Here is an 18,882-nt window from a genome sequence, read left to right on the forward strand (position 1 = left end):
ACCACCTATTTCCTTGCTGCAACCACTAGGCAATCCAAAATAGGAGCAAAACCCCCGAATTTTCCACTGTGGAACAGCCAGCGTGGTTCCCCCTCCCCGACTGCGTCCTTGGAGAAAGTCTGGGCTGAGGATAAGACAGGTGAGCTCCTCACCTGTTGAGATGGGTGGGTCCTTTCCAGACCTCCTGGCTGCTCCACCCCTTTGGAGCCAGGTGCTATAAAAGTATTCCGGGTGGCTCTGGGAGGTTTTCCTGCAGCCGGTCTTGATCCACATCCGACCAGAAGTCAGACTGCGGCACCATGGCTTTCGTCCCAGCACCCGGTTACATGCCCACCTACAACCCGGTAAGCGTTCAGCCTCCATCTCTCCCTGCGCAATCTGCCCTCTCGTATTCTCTGCAAGAAAAGAATAAAATTTGCCGTCACTTAACCTGAGTCTTCCGTTCCCTTTCCCCCCCCAAAGACCTGCTCTGGGATTTTTAAAATGCAATTGTTCTGTTTAACTTATAGCTCATTCGCACTTACCCAGTCAAATGGGCAGGGTGCTAATAATAATAATAATAATAATAATAATAATAATAATAATAATAATAGCCACCTTTTGCCCTGCTCTATCCAGGCACAGTTTCATGCTTTTATAATTCTGGGTTTGAACTCTCTCTCTCTTTTGGCCCAGAACTCGCCCCCCAAACACCCCCCCCCCAGCTCTTTAAAGTTGAAGCGCCACGAACGATAATTCGTGTCTTCTGCGAATTGTAGTTGGCTCCATTTCGGATTTAAAAAGCAGGTTATCGTGGGGAAAGCTCCAGAGTAAAAGAAAGAGATCGCTTGGATACAGAACTTTAAAGCTCAGAGGGAAGTGTGGATAAGCCCTCATTTGTTTATTTATTTAAATCAAACAGAAGCATTTGGCAGAGCGGTCTCTAAGGCGCCTTTACATTTCATTTCAATTTGTATCACAAACAGGTTTTCCTATCGGAGGTTACTGTAGATTTGTATTGATAAGTAACCTTGCCCAACCCACACACATTCTCTCTCTAGAGAAGAATTTGCTACCGTTTTATCTAAGAGTTCTGTGTGTTTCTGAAGCTTGCGCTGCCTGGAGTTCGGTTCAAGCACTCCGTCTGAGAACAAGCCCCTCCAAATCTCCCTGCTCCCCCAGTCTAAGAACTGCCAGGGCACCATGAACGGAAGTGTGCGCAGTTCCTTTACAAAGCACTTGCCGCAACTGGGTGCCTGGGATTTCAGGCCATTGAGCTGCCCTCGCAAATGGCTTTGACACCGGTGACCTGCTATCTATTTTATCAAGGGCGTCGGAAGTCACGGCAATTGTGACACAGAACACACTCCATAGACCTACCTGCATGTCCTCCCCACTCACCTGATTGCACTTTTATTAAAATTAGTAAAGGTAAAGGGACCCCTGACCATTAGGTCCAGTCGTGACCGACTCTGGGGTTGCGGGCACTCATCTCGCTTTATTGGCCGAGGGAGCCGGCGTACAGCTTCCGGGTCATGTGGCCAGCATGACTAAGCCGCTTCTGGCGAACCAGAGCAGCGCACGGAAATGCCGTTTACCTTCCTTCCAGAGTGGTACCCATTTATCTACTTGCACTGGTGTGCTTTTGAACTGCTAGGTTGGCAGGAGCAGGGACCGAGCAACAGGAGCTCACTCCGTCACGGGGATTCGATCCGCAGACCTTCTGATCGGCAAGTCCTAGGCTCTGTGGTTTAACCCACAGTGCCACCAGTGTCAACACAATATAAATAATGCCAGGCTGCAATATAGTTTAAACTCAATATATTTTAAACGGCACAAGTCAAATGCAAAACACTGGGTAATGCCCCTCTAGAAATCTTTCGGTTGCCACCGCTTCCACTTTTTCTGAGTTCCTGCTCCTCTGCCTATCTCCACTCCTTGCTTGCTTGCTCACTTATGGTAGGGGGGCAGGTGAGCAGATGGTTAAGAACCAGGGGAAAGAAAAACAGGACAAGGACTGACCCCCCCCCCCCCGCAAAGGAATTCAAAGTCGGGAAACCAACTTTCGCACAGACCTCAGGATGTGACCAGTGAGGTTAACTCCTGACTCTGACCTGGGCAGCATCCCGGACTATGTCCCAGAATCCTTTGCAATGCACAGAGATTTCCCCCAGGAGACAAGCTGATTTGTCAAGGAGGGGAAGAAAAGTCCTAAAAACCAGGCAATTTACTCAATGCAGCAAGCTGAACATTTTTCAAGGTCCTATACGCGTTTCCGTGCGCTGCTCTGGTTCGCCAGAAGCAGCTTAGTCATGCTGGTCACATGACCCAGAAGCTGTACGCCAACTCCCTCGGCCAGTAAAGTGAGATGAGTGCCGCAACCCCAGAGTCATTCGTGAGTGGACTTATCTGTCAGGGGTCCTTTACCTTTACCTTTTTAACATCATAATAATAATACAGTGGTACCTTTGCATGCAAACAGGATCTGTTCCGGAGCCCCATTCACATCCTTAGAACGTAACATGCGTCTGCGCATGCGCAGGTCACGTTTCGCCACTTCCGCGCATGCGCGTGATGTCATTTTGAGTGCCTGCGCATGCGTGGGTGACGAAACCTGGAAATAACACGTTCCGTTAGTTCCGGGTCACGGTGGAGTGTAACCTGGAAACGCTCAACCTGAAGCATATTTAACTCGAGGTATGACTGTAATAATAATTTATTATTTATACCCCACCCATTATTGACACCCCACTCTGGGCAGCTTCCAACAAAATATTATATAGTCCTTCAGGTATTAAAAGCTTCCCTATACAGGGCTGCCTTCAGATGTCTTCTAAAAGTCTACTAGTTGTTTTTTCCTTTGACATCTGGTGGGAGAGTGTTCCACAGGGTGGGTGCCACTACCGAGGAGGCCCTCTGCCTGGTTCGCTCCAGTGCTGCTTTTCCTGATGGGGACTTTGCCAGGTATATAATGCACCTGTTCCAATTTCCCTTTTAGCCAGGAATTTGAAGCGTTTGGTCAATTTTGTTTAATCAATGTGTTCTTCCTACACCAGCATAATGTTTGAGCCCGGCTTCCTAACGCACGGCTAGGGGGGCCATTGGGTTAACACAACAAGGCCTATGCCTTCCTTCATATGGGGGTGGGGAGGGCACTTCAATCAATGATGCCCATCCTGGATCCTGATCTCGCCAGTCCGACCCAGCTGGCGGAAATGTTCCCCTTCCTTGGTTTTTTTCGTTTTAGTTCCGTGCGTGCAAAGATCTGATAAGGGTACATGGCCAGCCAGCCATCCACCCGACCTCTTCCTCAACGCACCTTTCCCAAGTTCAGATCCTGTGGATAAAAGCAGAACTCATTTGCGGCTTGGACCTCAGCCAGCCTGCTCCACCCTAAGCGAGTCCGTTTCATAGCTGGATGGCTTAATCATTAACATGGCGCTTTCTGCAGATTCCCAACCGATCTTGCAAAGCAAAGGATGAGCTGGCAGCTCGGGCCATTCCAAGTTCTCGGTTTTCCCGTCTTAAGTACAATCCTCCACAATTTCTGAACCCATTTTGCATTTAAAAATAAAGAAAGGGTTATCGGGAAAACGCTCAGGGCTTTTAGTGCAGGGTTCCCCAGATAGGTACATTTTGTCCTGATAAATGGTCAAAGGCCTGGAAACGATGCCTTATGAGGAACGGCTAAGGGAGCTGGGCATGTTTAGCCTGGAGAAGAGGAGGTTAAGGGGTGATATGATAGCCATGTTCAAATATATAAAAGGATGTCACATAGAGGAGGGAGAAAGGTTGTTTTCTGCTGCTCCAGAGAAGCGGACACGGAGCAATGGATCCAAACTACAAGAAAGAAGATTCCACCTAAACATTAGGAAGAACTTCCTGACAGTAAGAGCTGTTCGACAGTGGAATTTGCTGCCAAGGAGTGTGGTGGAGTCTCCTACTTTGGAGGTCTTTAAGCAGAGGCTTGACAACCATATGTCAGGAGTGCTCTGATGGTGTTTCCTGCTTGGCAGGGGGTTGGACTCGATGGCCCTTGTGGTCTCTTCCAACTCTAGGATTCTATGATTCTATGATTCTATGATTCTATAAGACAATTGTCTACATAAGAACAGTAGAAGAGCCAGTGGCCCAATTTGCCCAGCGCCCATCCAGATCCCTGTGGAAAACCCGCAAGCAGGATTCGCACGCAAGACCCCTCTCTTCTGTGCTTTCCAGAAACAGGCATTTAGAAGCATTATGGCCTCTTGACAGTGGAGGCAGAGAATAGCCACCAAATACTTTTTTTGAATGCTGGTTCAGGTGCATGAAAGGGACGCGGGTGGTGCTGTGGGTTAAACCACAGAGCCTAGGACTTGCCGATCAGAAGGTCGGCGCTTCGAATCCCCGCGACGGGGTGAGCTCCCATTATTCGGTCCCTGCTCCTGCCAACCTAGCAGTTCGAAAGCACGTCAAAGTGCAAGTAGATAAATAGGTACCACTCCGGCGGGAAGGTAAACAGTGTTTCTGTGCACTGCTCTGCTTTGCCAGAAGCGGCATAGTCATGCTGGCCACATGACCTGGAAGCTGTACACCGGCTCCCTCAGCCAGTAAAGCGAGATGAGCGCCGCAACCCCAGAGTCGGCCACGACTGGACCTAATGGTCAGGGGTCCCTTTACCTTTACCTCAGGTGCATGAACTTGGATCTCGGTATATTGTAGGGTTACCAGACGTCCCCATTTTCCGGGGACAGTCCCCGGATTTGCAAATCTGTCCCCAGACAAATTCCGTCCCTGGAATGTCCCCGGGAAACATGACGCTCCTGGAGTAATACGCAGCTGGAGGGGTGGGAAGAGAAGAGATCGCGGGTGGGCGGCCGTTGCCCAGGAGGGGCGCAAGGCGCACGGTTTCTCTGCTGGGCAAGGTGTAAAGCTCTTCTTTCGCACCCTGTGAAACTCTCAAAATGAAGGAGAAAGGGGGCAGGAGATCGGGGGAGGCTCGGGAGTCAGGGGCGGGTGGCACGCAGTTGTCCAGGAGGGGCGCAAGGGGCGCGGTTTCTCTGCTGGGCAAGGCGTGGAGGGGTGAGATGACTTCGATCCCCGCAGCCAACTGGAGCAGTGGCAGAGCTGGCGCGGAGCTGGGCAGCTGAGCGTGAGAGAGAGCATGAACGAGAGGGATCACAGGGAACTGCAGAAGTCAAATTGGAGCAGGGAAGCCTTATGTTCTTTTAACTTGAGGCTGCTGAAATTGAGGTAGCTCCACTGCAGGGGCTTGGCCTAGATGCCCCTCAGAGGTCAGTCCTTTCCAAATCTGTGATTCTGTGAACATCCCACAGTCGTATTCTTAAACTCTACTTCCAACTCCACCCCCCAGGTTTCTCTCCTCCTCCGGACTTCTCAAGACAGCAAAACAGCTGATGTATAGATGTAATTAGGGATAATAAAGCATGTTGTCGTTTAGTCGTGTCCGACTCTTCGTGACCCCCTGGACCAGAGCACGCCAGGCCCTCCTGTCTTCCACTGCCTCCCGCAGTTTGGGCAAACTCATGCTGGTAGCTTCAAGAACACTATCCAACCATCTCGTCCTCTGTCGTCCCCTTCTCCTTGTGCCCTCCATCTTTCCCAACATCAGGGTCTTTTCCAGGGAGTCTTCTCTTCTCATGAGGTGGCCAAAGTCTTGGAGCCTCAGCTTCAAGATCTGTCCTTCCAGTGAGCACTCAGGGCTGATTTCCTTCAGAATGGGTAGGTTTGATCTTCTTGCAGTCCATGGGACTCTCAAGAGTCTCCTCCAGCACCATAATTCAAAAGCATGAGTTCTTTGGCGATCAGCCTTCTTTATGGTCCAGCTCTCACTTCCATACATCACTACAGTGGTACCTCGGGTTACATACTCTTCAGGTTTCAGACGCTTCAGGTTACAGACTCTGCTAACTCATAAATATTACCTCTGGTTAAGAACTTTGCTTCAGGATGAGAACAGAAATCGTGCTCCGGCAGCGCAGCAGCAGGAGGCCCCATTAGCTAAAGTGGTGCTTCAGGTTAAGAACAGTTTCAGGTTAAGAACGGACCTCCGGAACGAATTAAGTTCTTAACCCAAGGTACCACTGTACTGGGAAAACCATAGCTTTAACTATACGGTCCTTTGTCAGCAAGGTGATGTCTCTGCATGTAATTTTTTTTTTTTAAGTATCCCCAGATTCATTGAAAAAAAATCTGGTAAGCATATATATTGCATCTCTCACCCCCCCCCCAATCCTCTTGTCTTTCAGCCCCTCCCTCATACCCAGCCGGTCCCCGGTGGACTTCGCCCCGGCATGTCCATATATGTGGCAGGGATGGTGCCACAACATACCAAGAGGTAAGGGGTCCTTTCTGGGTAGGAGGGGTGGCCACAGAACTAGGACTGACCACCTGGGGCCAGCTTACCTGCGAGATCACCTGAGCCCTTCTATGCCCTCTCAACTGCTTTTGATCTGCAGAACTGGCATCCTTACAGGTGCCACAAAACACCCCTTTCCACATTCGTATGAAATATTTTAGTGTGGCAGCACATGCACTTTGGAACTCCCCGCCTATTGACGCCTTCAGTTTACTCTTTTTTAGCAAATGCCCCAAACATCTTTTTTTTTTTTTAAAGGCAAATTTATCCAGACATGTAGAATGTTGGACATGTGTTTAACCTGTTTTCAGCTTATAGTCGATTTTAACTGTTTTTCAAATGCTTATAAACTGCTCTTATTGAGAATTTTATTCTTTTATTATGTTTGGGAACTGCTTTGAGGTGGGGGGGGGGGTTTACACTCAAGTGGTATATACATTTTATCAAATAGATTTATTTTTTTTAAAGTGTGATCATATATCCTCTCTCTTTAACTCTGCATATTCTGCAAAAGCCCACATCCTCTACCACTTGCACGTTTTGTGCAAACATGGCAAAAAAGAGAGAGCAGATCTGATTATTCTTTTTATTCTCCTAGCCATAGGGCAGAACTAGAAGCCACGTCGCTGCTTCTTGGCTGCTATAAATCCTCATTTAGGCTGCAGTTTTGTACCCACTTAACTGGAAGGAAGCCCAACTGATCTCAGCAGAACTTTATTCTCCATGGACTATATTGATTGATTTCACGACTTTCATATACTGTAACTCTTGACTGTTTAATAATAATAATAATAATAATAATAATAATAATAATAATAATAATTTATTTATACCCCGCCCATCTGGCTGAGTTTCCCCAGCCACTCTGGGCGGCTTCCAATCAAGTGTTAAAAACAGTACAGCATTAAATGGTAAAAACTTCCCTTAACAGGGCTTCAGATGTCTTTTAAAAAGAAGATAGTTGCTTATTTCCTTCACATCTGAAGGGAGGGCGTTCCACAGGGCGGGTGCCACCACTGAGAAGGCCCTCTGCCTGGTTCCCTGTAACCTCACTTCTCGCAGGGAGGGAACTGCCAGAAGGCCCTCGGTGCTGGACCTCAGTGTCCGGTCTGAATGATGGGGGTGGAGACGCTCCTTCAGGTATACAGGACCAAGGCCGTTTAGGGCTTTAATAAAACCTCAAAGCAGTTTTCTGAAATGTGCGCATTTTAGCTTCAGATACTTTAGCCTTAGAACTTGCTCCTTGCATGTTTTGAATCGTATTCCGAAGCAAGGACTAGTAACTTGCTATATATATATGAGCAATGAGGGCTAGTAACTTGCCTATTGTTATTTAAACGGAAGCCACCCTTTGAAGGATGCCAAATTCAGTGTGAATCAAGCCTTACGGGAAGTGGGGTGGAAGGGGGGGGGGCAACACAATATAACAGCAAACAGGTTGCCCTCTGACTACATTTTATAGTTTTCCCCTTTTCTTTCCATCCATGGTTTCCAGATTCAGCCTGAACTTTGTCTGTGGCATGAACGACGGGGCCGACATTGCCCTCCACTTCAACCCTCGCTTTGATGGCAAAGACAAGGTTGTCTTGAACACCTTCCAAGGGGGCAAGTGGGGCAAGGAGGAACACCATAACATGCCCCTCCAAAAGGGTTCACACTTCGAGGTCATCATCGTCGTCAACCCCGACGGATACCAGGTTTGTGTGAGCACCCAAGGGTGTAAGACCCACCGATTCTCTGTGCGGGTCCCAGAGTTTGTCGTCCGTTCAGCCTGAATGCAGGAGATGCTGATGTTTGTACACAATAGGTTAAATAGGTAAAGGTAAAGGGACCCCTGACCATTATGTCCAGTCGTTACCGACTCTGGGATTGCGGCGCTCATCTCGCTTTACTGGCCGAGGGAGCCAGCGTACAGCTTCCGGGTCATGTGGCCAGCATGACTAAGCCGCTTCTGGCGAACCAGAGCAGCACATGGAAATGCCGTTTACCTTCCCGCTGGAGCGGTACCTATTGATCTACTTGCACTTTGATGTGCTTTCGAACTGCTAGGTGGGCAGGAGCAGGGACCGAGCAACAGGAGCTCACCCCGTCATGGGGATTCGAACCGCCGACCTTCTGAGGTCCTAGGCTCTGTGGTTTAACCCACAGCACCACCCGCGTCCCTAATAGGTTAAATAGCAGCCTCCTGCTCTGATGCCATGGAATGTTCAACAATATTTGACATCCGTGTAATTATACAAAATGTGCAAACTAGTGTAAACATACCATGATGAGACCAATATAAATTGCCATTCTACAGATGCACGCCCCACCCCTCCTGCTGCGATAACCTTTTCTCCCAGATCTGCTTTTCTCCCAGATCCAGAAGAGGCATGAACAGGGTGGAGGACAGGTTGGCTTCATGCAGGCATAGTCTCCAATTGCTTGTGGGGGGGGGGGACCCTGGAGACAAGGGGACTTAAGCATCTGTGGGGAGGCTGGGACCTTCGGTCTCAGCAAAAGCTTCATGGTAGCAAGACCGACCGGAGATGAGCTGCTGTGCCCATTAAGCCTGACACCCCTGTGTCTTTGCTAATAGTTCGCTCCAACTTTCTCAGTGTGATTTATTGCTGGCTCGCCCTTCAGTAGGGTTGCTGGGTGTGAAGGAAAGTGGGAGATGGGGTAGGAACATAGCTGTCAACTTACAGATTTGAAAATAAGGGATCAGCAGCCAAAATAAGGGATTTTCCAAGGGACACAGGTATGTTCAACTCCTGAGCCCCTCCGAGCCAAAGGCAGAAAGCCCAGCCAGCAGCCAAACGAAGCCTCAAGCGGTGGTTCCCACAGCGCAGCAACCCGGCAAAGGGGATGCAGCAAGGAAAACCACCGTCACCTCTCTGCTGGGAAGCGCTGAGCAAAGGCGAGTCCCCAGGCAAGGCGGCCGATTTGATCGGCACAAGGCATGCAAGCTCCACCCCCCAGTCGTTCTTAGACTCCTTATTGGGTGAGCAACGCAGCCAAGCAACACAGTTGGAGCCTGCCTCCTCCCTGGCCGGCAGGGAGGGAGGGAGAGGAGCTGCTTCCTTTGAAACCCGGGAAATTTAAGGGACATCATCAGTAAGGGACAGCAGCGGGACACGGCGCTGGGATAAGGGGCTTTCTTGCCAAATAAGAGACGCTTGACAGCTATGGGTAGGAATGGAATGGAGCGGCTGAAATGATGGGGGGCAGACTCGCAGGGGGCTGCAAAGGGGCTCACTCGCACCTCCTCCTCATTTGTGTCCTGGCAGATCCTCGTGAACAGGAACCCCTTCTGCACCTTTGGCCATAGGATTCCACCTGAGCGAGTCCAGGCTGTGCAGGCCAATGGCGACCTGGAGCTGCAGTCAGTGACCACCATCGGAGGAGGAGCTATGATGGGAGGCGGGGTGAGCATCTGAGATCGTGGAAGGGGGACCATTTTCACCCTTCTGGACAAGTTTCCAGGGTGCCATGTGGCAGCAGTGGGAGGGGCCAGAAGCAAAAGTGGGTGGAGCAATGGATGCTAATTTACTCCTATGGACAGACACACCCTCTCTTTCCACCAATCAGGCAAGAGAGCATCTTTATCAGAGTCCAAGGACACATTCCAGGAAGGCAAAAAGGAGGTTGCAAAGCAGGGCTTGTAGATAGGGGTGTGGTCTGTGTGGGAGTGGCCTAAGGAGAGGGGGTGTGGCCTAAGGAGAGGGGTCAGGGCTTGGGAAGAGTGCTAGAGGCCAGATAAAGAGTTCTCAAGGCCCACATTTGGCCCCCAGGCCTGATGTCTCCCACTCCTAAATAGAGAAGGGGGTGGACTTGGATTCGATTTCCATTTGATGGCAAATCCGAAACAATACAAAAAGCAAAAAACAGCCCTCCCGCAAAATTCACTCAACCCTGAATTTTGCAGGCGGTTCTCCTAACATCCAGCATTTCCCAAAATGCACGCAAGAGCAAATAAGAATTAACGCAATGGAGTAGATGGCATATAAGGGAGAAACGGCTTGCAAAATGTGTTAGCCAAAACTGCATATTAAATAGTGCTCACTAGGAGAAATTTGCACTAGGATGCTGGCGGGTTTTCATGAGGGTTAAATTGCAGATTGCTGCAGGAGTCCGGAGAACTGAACTTAAGATCGAGGAATGGAAAACAGCGGATCCACAAGCAGCAAAAATGAAGCACCAATAAACTGCTATCAATTTGCTGCCTCTTTGCAATGGTCAAAAACCAGCTGAGGTGGCTGCTTCACTCTACCCAACGGTAGAGCCGGTCCTGTTAAGAGTCACAAAATGAAAGGCAGTGGTACCTTGGGTTACAAACTTAAATCGTTCCGGAGGTCCGTTCTTAACCTGAAATCGTTCTTAACCTGAGGAGTGGTTTCGCTAATGGGGCCTCCTGCTGCCACTGCACCGCTGGCACACGATTTCCGTTCTCATCCTGGGGCAAAGTTCTCAACCCGAGGTACTACTTCTGGGTTAGCGGAGTCTGTAACCCGAAGTGTTTGTAACCCGAGGTACCACTGTAATGGTGTCCCTCTGCTGGGGAGAAGAGGAAAGGTGCCCATGGCCATTTCTGCCATAGGCGCCCAAATAGTGGCAACCTTCACTGGGTACAGGACCCCAAGAATTGGGAGGGACTTGGGGCACCATCCAGTCTGATGCCACTCCGAACCCACGAAAACAGCTTGACTGGCCTCGAGTTCTAGGCTCCTTGACTTTGAGCAGAGCAGGAGAGAGATGACATTCTCTCCTCCTCCTCCAGAGTCGCTGAAGCCAGTGTGGTGTAGTGGTTAAGAGCAGTGGACTCGTAATCTGGTGAACCGGGTTCGATTCCCCGCTCCTCCACATGCAGCTGCTGGGTGACCTTGGGCCAGTCACACTTCTCTGAAGTCTCTCAGCCCCACTCACCTCACAGAGTGTTTGTTGTGGGGGAGGACGGGAAAGGAGAATGTTAGCCGCTTTGAGACTCCTTCAGGTAGTGATAAAGCGGGATATCAAATCCAAACTCTTCTTCTTCCACATGTGGTTGGACCGCAACTCCCAGCTGCCCCAGCCAATCGGCCTTTGGTCAGGGGTTGATGGGAGTTGTAGTCCAGCAAAATCTGGAAGGCTGCAGGCTCCCCGTCGCTGATATAGAGCAGGGTTTTCCAAACTGTTTTCGAACTACAACTCCCATCGTCTCCAGCTAGCGAGGCCAGTGGTCAGGGATGATGGGAATTGTAGTCCGAAGACAGACAGAGACCCAAATTTTGGGAAGAGGCCCACTGCTTCCCCAGCCATGAAGTGGGTGCAGACGAAAGGCCCCCCTCCCAATTGCCTCAATCTTATTTGCTTCTCTTTCCGTTGCAGGGAATGCCAGGAATGCCAGGAATGCCAGGAATGCCAGGGCAGCAGTATCCACAAATGGGGATGCCAGTAAGTACTGCAAGGAGGCGGGGAATTTCAAGGGGACGGGGACTGGGCAGGGCACGGGTTGTGTTTGGGTGGTGTGTGTGGTGCTGGGGAGATGGGATGAGAGGCAGTGTGGCGCAGTGGTTAGAGCGCCGGGCTGTGAGCGAGGCGACCAGGGTTTGAATGCTCGCACATTCATGAAGCTGACTGGGCTCACCTTGGGCCTAGCATACCTCACAGGGTTGTTGTGAGGATAAACCTGGGGGGGGGGGACCTCGCACACCTTCTTGAGCAACTTGGAGGAAAAGGTGGGGCAGATATACATGAACAAATAGATATCTCTGTCTCGGGAGGCCAACTGGAGAGTTCTGTGCAGGTCTGATAAATTCTGCCGCACCACAACCTCAGTTGAATGGTCTGTATAGGCCACACTTTTTTAAATCACTTTTGCAAAATTTATTTTCCCGTGTTCTGATCTCTTGCTCGTTGAGGCAGCAGCAATGGCTTTCAAATTCTCTACAAATGGGTTTGCGGCACCACAATACACAAAGCGCAACAGGCATACTTTTCGCTCTATAGGACACACCGGACCACAAGACACACCTAGTTTTTAGAGGGGGAAATCAAGAAAAAAAATATTATTTCCCCCCAGGCCCCAAAGAGCAGCGGACAGAGGAAGCCTTGGCTTCCTCTTTAGCCTTGCGCAGCCTCTCCCAGCTAGAAAGGCTGCGTGCGGCTAGGGCAATTCCCCCACCTCCTGCAAAAGCCCACAGGAGCCGCGCACCCTTTAAGCAGCGTGTGGTTCCTGCGGGCATTTCTACGAGGAGGGAGAAAGGACTGACTGGCCGCGTCAGTCCCTTCTCTCTCCTGGGGAAAAGCCCGCAAGAGCCACGTGGAGCTTGTGTGCGGCTCTTAGGGGCTTTTCCTGCCTGCCTCCCCCCTGCATTCGCTCCATAGGACGCACAGACGTTTCCCCTTAGTTTTTAAGAGGGAAAAAGTGCGTCCTATGGAGCGAAAAATACGGTAACAACTGTGAACATTTCATTGGTTGTGAGTTCCTGTATAACACAACTAGAAAAGCCCTCAAGGTAACGAGAACAACACAGCCGATGTAGACTGCTGCCACAAGGATTGTGTTATACAGGAACTCACAAGAAGAAACAATAAGAAAAGATAAGAAAAGAAGAAATGTATTGGGACCAGAAACTCTTGGAAGATTGGAGTAAATATACAAGTTATTTGAAAGACAATTGTAACCAACTGACTTTGCGTGTAGGACTACAAGAAGTTTTGTAAGGAGAACTATATGAAATATTGCAGAAAAGGTTTATGGGAATGGATTTTAAGTTATGGGTTATTAAAAGTAATAGGATAACAAATGTAAGATTAAGGGATGAGGTTTGAAAATTTTGACGCGATTGATGGAAGTCTCAGGCTAAAATAGCCAAGATGCTGCATAAGATGAGATGAGAAAATATATGTAAAAACTAATAAAAATGTATATTAAAAAAGAAAAGAAGAAATGTATTATCATAGGTTATACGCTGTATATATGAACGGTATTTGTTGCACATACTGGACTAGACCTTTACTTTAGGAAATAACCAATAAAATGTTCACAGTGAATATTATTCAGCCTGTTGCGCTTTGTGTATTGTGATAACTGTATTTGCATCGCAATGTATTGAATTTGTTTTGGGTTTGGGGCACCAGGCAGATGCCCGATTGTGCCAGACTCTTGACGCTGGCACAGAATTTAGTCCCCGCTTTATAATTTTTCTCTCTCTCTCTCTCTTTAGGGCATGATGCCAGCATACTCGTCACCCAACCTTCCCGTAAGTACTGCGAATAGACAGGGGAAAGAAGCATAAAACTTTCCCAGCAGGCTGACTTGCTTAGAGCTGACCAGTATGATTAATTTTTTAAAATATATATATATATATTAGATTTTCACAATTATAACAAAAACAACATAACAAAAAGAAGAAAAACAACAGAAAAACATACAACCCCCCCAACAATAAAAAACATGATCTTTATCCCCTGTCCCTTAAAATTTTATTTACATTGTTAATTGACTTCCTCAAATCCCTCCCTTCTGAATTTATTTGTCTCTGCATGTAACAGCTTTCCAATATCATCCCAGCTCTTATCTAATTTATTCACTTTTCTTACTGTTCTGAATCCCATTTATTTAATTAAATCCTAATTTAATCCTAGGCCTATTGGTACTTTCAAGTGATTTCTAGTTTTTTATATTACAATATTTATTCAAATATGGGACGCGGGTGGCGCTGTGGGTTAAACCACAGAGCCTAGGACTTGCTAATCAGTTCGAATCCCCGCGACAGGGTGAGCTCCCAGTGCTCGGTCCCTGCTCCTGCCAACCTAGCAGTTTGAAAGCACGTCAAAGTGCAAGTAGATAAATAGGTACCGCTCCGGCGGGAAGATAAACGACGTTTCCGTGCACTGCTCTGGTTCGCCAGAAGCGGCTTAGTCATGCTGGCCACATGACCCGGAAGCTGTACGCCGGCTCCCTCGGCCAATAAAGCGAGATGAGCGCCGCAACCCCAGAGTCGGTCACAACTGGACCTAATGGTCGGGGTCCCTTTACTTTTACCTTATATATATATGGGACGCGGGTGGTGCTGTGGGTTAAACCACAGAGCCTAGGACTTGCCAATCAGAGGGTTGGCGGTTCGAATCCCCGCGACGGGGTGAGCTCCCGTTGCTCAGTCCCTGCTCCTGCCAACCTAGCAGTTCGAAAGCACGTCAAAGTGCAAGTAGATAAATAGGTACCGCTCCGGCGGGAAGGTAGACGGCGTTTCCATGCGCTGCTCTGCTTCGCCAGAAGCGGCTTGGTCATGCTGGCCACATGACCCGGAAGCTGTACGCCAGCTCCCTCGGCCAATAAAGCGAGATGAGTGCCGCAACCCCAGAGTCGGCCACGACTGGACCTAATGGTCAGGGGTCCCTTTACCTTTACTTATTCAAATAATCCTTAAATTTCTTCCAATTGCCTTGATAGTCCTCCTCTTTCTAGTCACGGATTCTTCCAGTCAGGCCGGTTGGCTCCAAAAAGTCCAGCATCTTCATCTGCCATTCTTCCACTGTTGGAATTTCTTGAGACTTCTAGGTTTTTGCTAACAGCAGTCTTAAAGTGATTAAAGTGTTAGACCTTGGAGACCACGGTTCGAATCCCCGCTGGGCTGCCTCTCAGCTTAGCCTCCCTCACAGGGTTGTTGTGAGAATTAAAGGAAGAACGGGAAGAACCGTGTATGGCACCTTTGGCTGCCCGGAGGAAAAGGTGGGGACGAAACGCAATAAATAAATGAAAATAACAAAAGGAGAAAGGCTGGTTCAGTGGCTATTTCTTCCCGGTGCTCATGGGATTCGGGTTGGGAGTCTCTGAGGGGATGCTGAACAGGTAAATGACCTCTTTGGGGTTTCTTCCGTCACAGGTGATGAACGCTCCTGCTTCCTACCACCCAGTAAGTGTTTATCTTCCTTTCTCTCTCTCCTTGCTGATTCTCAGCCAGTCCAGAGCCTGCCATCTTCATCTGAGGCCCTTCTCTGTGCAGATCGTGTTTTTGGCTAACAAAGAGTTAACTCCAACTTCCACAGTGTGATTGATTGATTGATTGCTGCTGGAAGGGTTAAGTTGCTTGGAATAGGAAAAAGTGTTGCAGCGCCCAGTTCATGCTTGCAGGCTTACCCTATGGTAGGGGTCAGCAAACTTTTTCAGCAGGGGGCCGGTCCACTGTCCCTCAGACCTTGTGGGGGGCCAGACTATATTTTGAAGGGGGGGTGGAAATGAACAAATTCCTATGCCCCACAAATAACCCAGAGATGCATTTTAAATAAAAGGACACATTCTACTCATGTAAAAACACGCTGATTCCCGGACTGTCCGCAGGCCGGATTTAGAAGGCGATTGGGCCGGATCCTGCCCCCAGGCCTTAGTTTGCCTACCCATGCCCTATGGGCATCTGCCTTGGGGCCTGATCCAGCTATGGGGTTACTCTGATGTCTTCCTAAGCTTGGGCCACATTTTCCCCAGCTTGCCTCTCTTAGCCCCTGAACGGCAAACATCCCTGTGTTCCACACACACTGGTAGCTTGAGAAAGTATTGCATATTGCCTTCAATCATAGAATCTTAGAGTTAGTTGGAAGGGACCCAAGGGTCATCTAGTCCAGCCCCCTGCAATGAATATGCTTTTTCAGCTCCCGCAGTCATTTGTCTCTATAAACTCGTGTTTCAGCAAGTGCCATACCGAGGCAACCTCGCCGGAGGGCTGGGATCCAAGAAGACCGTCGTGCTGAGAGGATTCATTCCAGCGCACGCTAAACAGTAAGCCGTCCTGTTTCTGCCTGTTTCCGTGAATAAGTGGCAGCCCTTTTCTTTTAGACCAGGGAATGGCATTAATGCAAACATTGTGCACTACTCCCTCACATCAATTAGACCCACTTTCCACCTGATTCTCCTTGGAGCCTCAGATCCCCACTGCTCTTCAGCCCAGCTAGGAGACCTGAGTTCGAGTTTCTTCTTGCTGAATCCCAGAGCTATTAGAGGCTGAGAGTGATAACAAAATGGGGCTTTTCATGCGCTGTGCAAGAGAATGAGGAACCTGCAACCTCCCAGCTGTAGTTCGGCAGCCTCTGCATGGCCTCAGGTTCCCCAGAGATTGTTCCATGAAAACTGACAGGCAACGGGTTCAGGTTATGCCACACAAAAGGATTCCTTCCTTCTGTGAAAAGTTAGCACATGGCATTCACTTGCGACAAGACGCAGGCGCCGTCGCCCAAAGGTGGCTTTAAGAATGGACTTAGAATGATTTGCAAAAAGGGGCAGGCCTGCCAGCTGCAATAAGTCGTGCTTGCTACGCAGAGCCTCCATGGTCAGAGGCATTCTACCTCTGAATAACAAAAATTGCAGACTAATTAACAAGGGTGTGGGGGTCTGTTTCCTTTGCACCCTGATTTGTGGGCTCCCTAGAGGTGTCCAGTAGGGCTGTTATAGGAAACAGGAGGCCTTTGATTTGACCCAGCAAGGATATTTTTATTTTATTCATTTATTTATTCATTCGTGCCATAAAATCGATATACAGTTGCAGAAAACCTCAAAGCAGTTTGCGAAACAAACAAAACAGTAAGATTATTAGTGAAAACGGTTAAAGCGCCCAGAAAATAAAAAAAAACTTAGTAAACTAAAAGCATGCCACCATTCTAAACACCAATCAAAACAAAAATAGCTTTTGACAGAGTCGAGTGGTCGCTCCTGCCTGATGTCCACAGGCAGAGAGTTCCAAAGTGCCGCAGCACTAAAAGATCGATTTCTTACGAATCCTTTCCTTCCTCCTCCTCTTCCAGATTCCGGATCAACTTCAAAGCTGGCCCAGATACGGTCCTGCACATCAACCCCCGCATGAACGAGCGCGCCGTGGTCAGGAACAGTTTCCTGAACGGCCAATGGGGACGTGAGGAACGGGAGCTGTCTGTCAACCCCTTCCAAGCCGGGCAATACTTTGACGTGAGTGTTCATTTGCCCAGAGCTGAGATCTGCCCCAGCCAGGATGGGATGGTGGGGTTGGGGAGCGACGGTGCAGTTAAATAACTTTAGACTCTGTGGCACGGGAAGGGGGCACGTGCGCGTTTAGATGGTGATGTTTCTCGCTGCAAAAAAAAGCCAAAAGCCAGGGAAGAGGGTCATCGCTCCGTGGCAGTTGCTTTGGGCAAAAGATGCCTGCTTCGGGCAAAAGATTCCTGCATTGCAGGGGGTTGGACTAGATGACTCCTGGGGTCCCTTCCACCTCTGCAATTCTATGAGGGTTACATACGCTTCAGGTTACATACGCTTTGGGTTACAGACTCCGCTAACCCAGAAATAGTGCTTCAGGTTGAGAACTTTGCTTCAGGATAAGAACAGAAATCGTGCTCCGACGGCGCGGCGGCAGCAGGCCCCATTAGCTACAGTGGTGCTTCAGGTTAAGAACAGTTTCAGGTTAAGTACGGACCTCCGGAATGAATATACTGTCCTCGGTCCAGTGTATCTGAAGGCGCGTCTCCGCTCCATCGTTCTACCCGGACACTGAGGTCCAGCACTGAGGGTCTTCTGGCGGTTCCCTCACTGCGAGAAGCCAAGTTACAGGGAACCAGGCAGAGGGCCTTCTCAGTAGTGGCACCCGCCCTGTGGAACACCCTCCCACCAGATGTCAAAGAGAACAACAACTACCAGACTTTTAGATGACATCTGAAGGCAGCCCTGTTTAGGGAGGCTTTTAATGTTTGATGTACTAGAGTATTTTAATATTTTTTTGGAAGCCGCTCAGAGTGGCTGGGGTATAAATAATAAATTATTATTATTATTATTATTATTATTATTATTATTATTAAGTACTTAACCCGAGGTACCACTGTATTGACCTAAGTTGGGGCCAGCCTTGCTCTGTGGCAGAAGGGACAGCGCTCATGGGCTTCGGCTCCTGCTCACTGGTTCCCCCACAGGGATCTGGTTTGGCCCCTGTGAGAACAGGGACTGGGTGGGCGGTGGGCCCGATCCGGCAGGCCACTTCTGACGCTCTCCTTCTCCCCACCAGCTTTCCATCCGCTGCGGCAACCAGCGCTTCAAGGTGTTTGCCAACGGCCAGCCTCTCTTCAACTACAACCATCGCTACCAGAACTTCCAGCGCATCGACACACTCGAGATCGACGGAGATGTGGAGCTTTCGTACATTCAGTACTGAGCCAAGAAGGAGGGGAAGGGAGTCGCAAGCACCCAGCAGCCAGCAGCATTTTCTATGCAACACCCACCTCCTTTGGCTTGAGGAAGAAATGGAATTTCTAATTGGCAGCTTCAATAAAGCGTCTTGTTTTGAAGGAGTGTGTCGTGTGCCTGCTTCTTTGCACCAACAGGGCAAGACCCGAATCCCTTTCGGTAAGATGGTAATAGCCACATCTTGGGAGCCTGGCTGGAACTTGGGGAGTTTGGGCTCTGGTGTTTCTTACCCACTCATTTCACTCTGAGACGTGGGTGGCGCTGTGGGTTAAACCACAGAGCCTAGGGCTTGCCGATCAGAAGGTCGGCGGTTCGAATCCCCACGACGGGGTGAGCTCCCGTTGCTCGGTCCCTGCTCCTGCCAACCTAGCGGTTCAAAAGC

The 18,882-nt window shown here is 49.3% G+C and overlaps 1 protein-coding gene across 2 annotated transcripts; it reads left to right on the plus strand.

Annotated features, from left to right (window-relative positions):
- Positions 1 to 226: 226 nt before the first annotated feature.
- On the plus strand, positions 227 to 18,601 carry LOC310712672 (galectin-4-like). 2 transcript variants are annotated; one of them, XM_083515956.1, is made up of 10 exons: positions 227 to 344; positions 6,228 to 6,316; positions 7,833 to 8,034; positions 9,607 to 9,744; positions 11,684 to 11,749; positions 13,525 to 13,560; positions 15,187 to 15,216; positions 15,988 to 16,076; positions 17,096 to 17,255; positions 18,322 to 18,601. In XM_083515956.1, exons 1-10 carry the CDS (start codon positions 300 to 302, stop codon positions 18,466 to 18,468), a joined length of 1,002 nt encoding a protein of 333 aa, XP_083372082.1. In that variant the 5' UTR covers positions 227 to 299; the 3' UTR covers positions 18,469 to 18,601. The 2 variants fall into 2 exon arrangements, with proteins under 2 accessions (XP_083372082.1, XP_083372083.1); XM_083515957.1 differs by having other exon boundaries at positions 11,693 to 11,749.
- The last annotated feature ends 281 nt before the right edge of the window (positions 18,602 to 18,882 follow it).

Source organism: Podarcis liolepis (assembly GCF_965112155.1).
Source record: "Podarcis liolepis genome assembly, chromosome: 7".
In the NCBI taxonomy this organism is placed as follows: domain Eukaryota; kingdom Metazoa; phylum Chordata; class Lepidosauria; order Squamata; family Lacertidae; genus Podarcis; species Podarcis liolepis.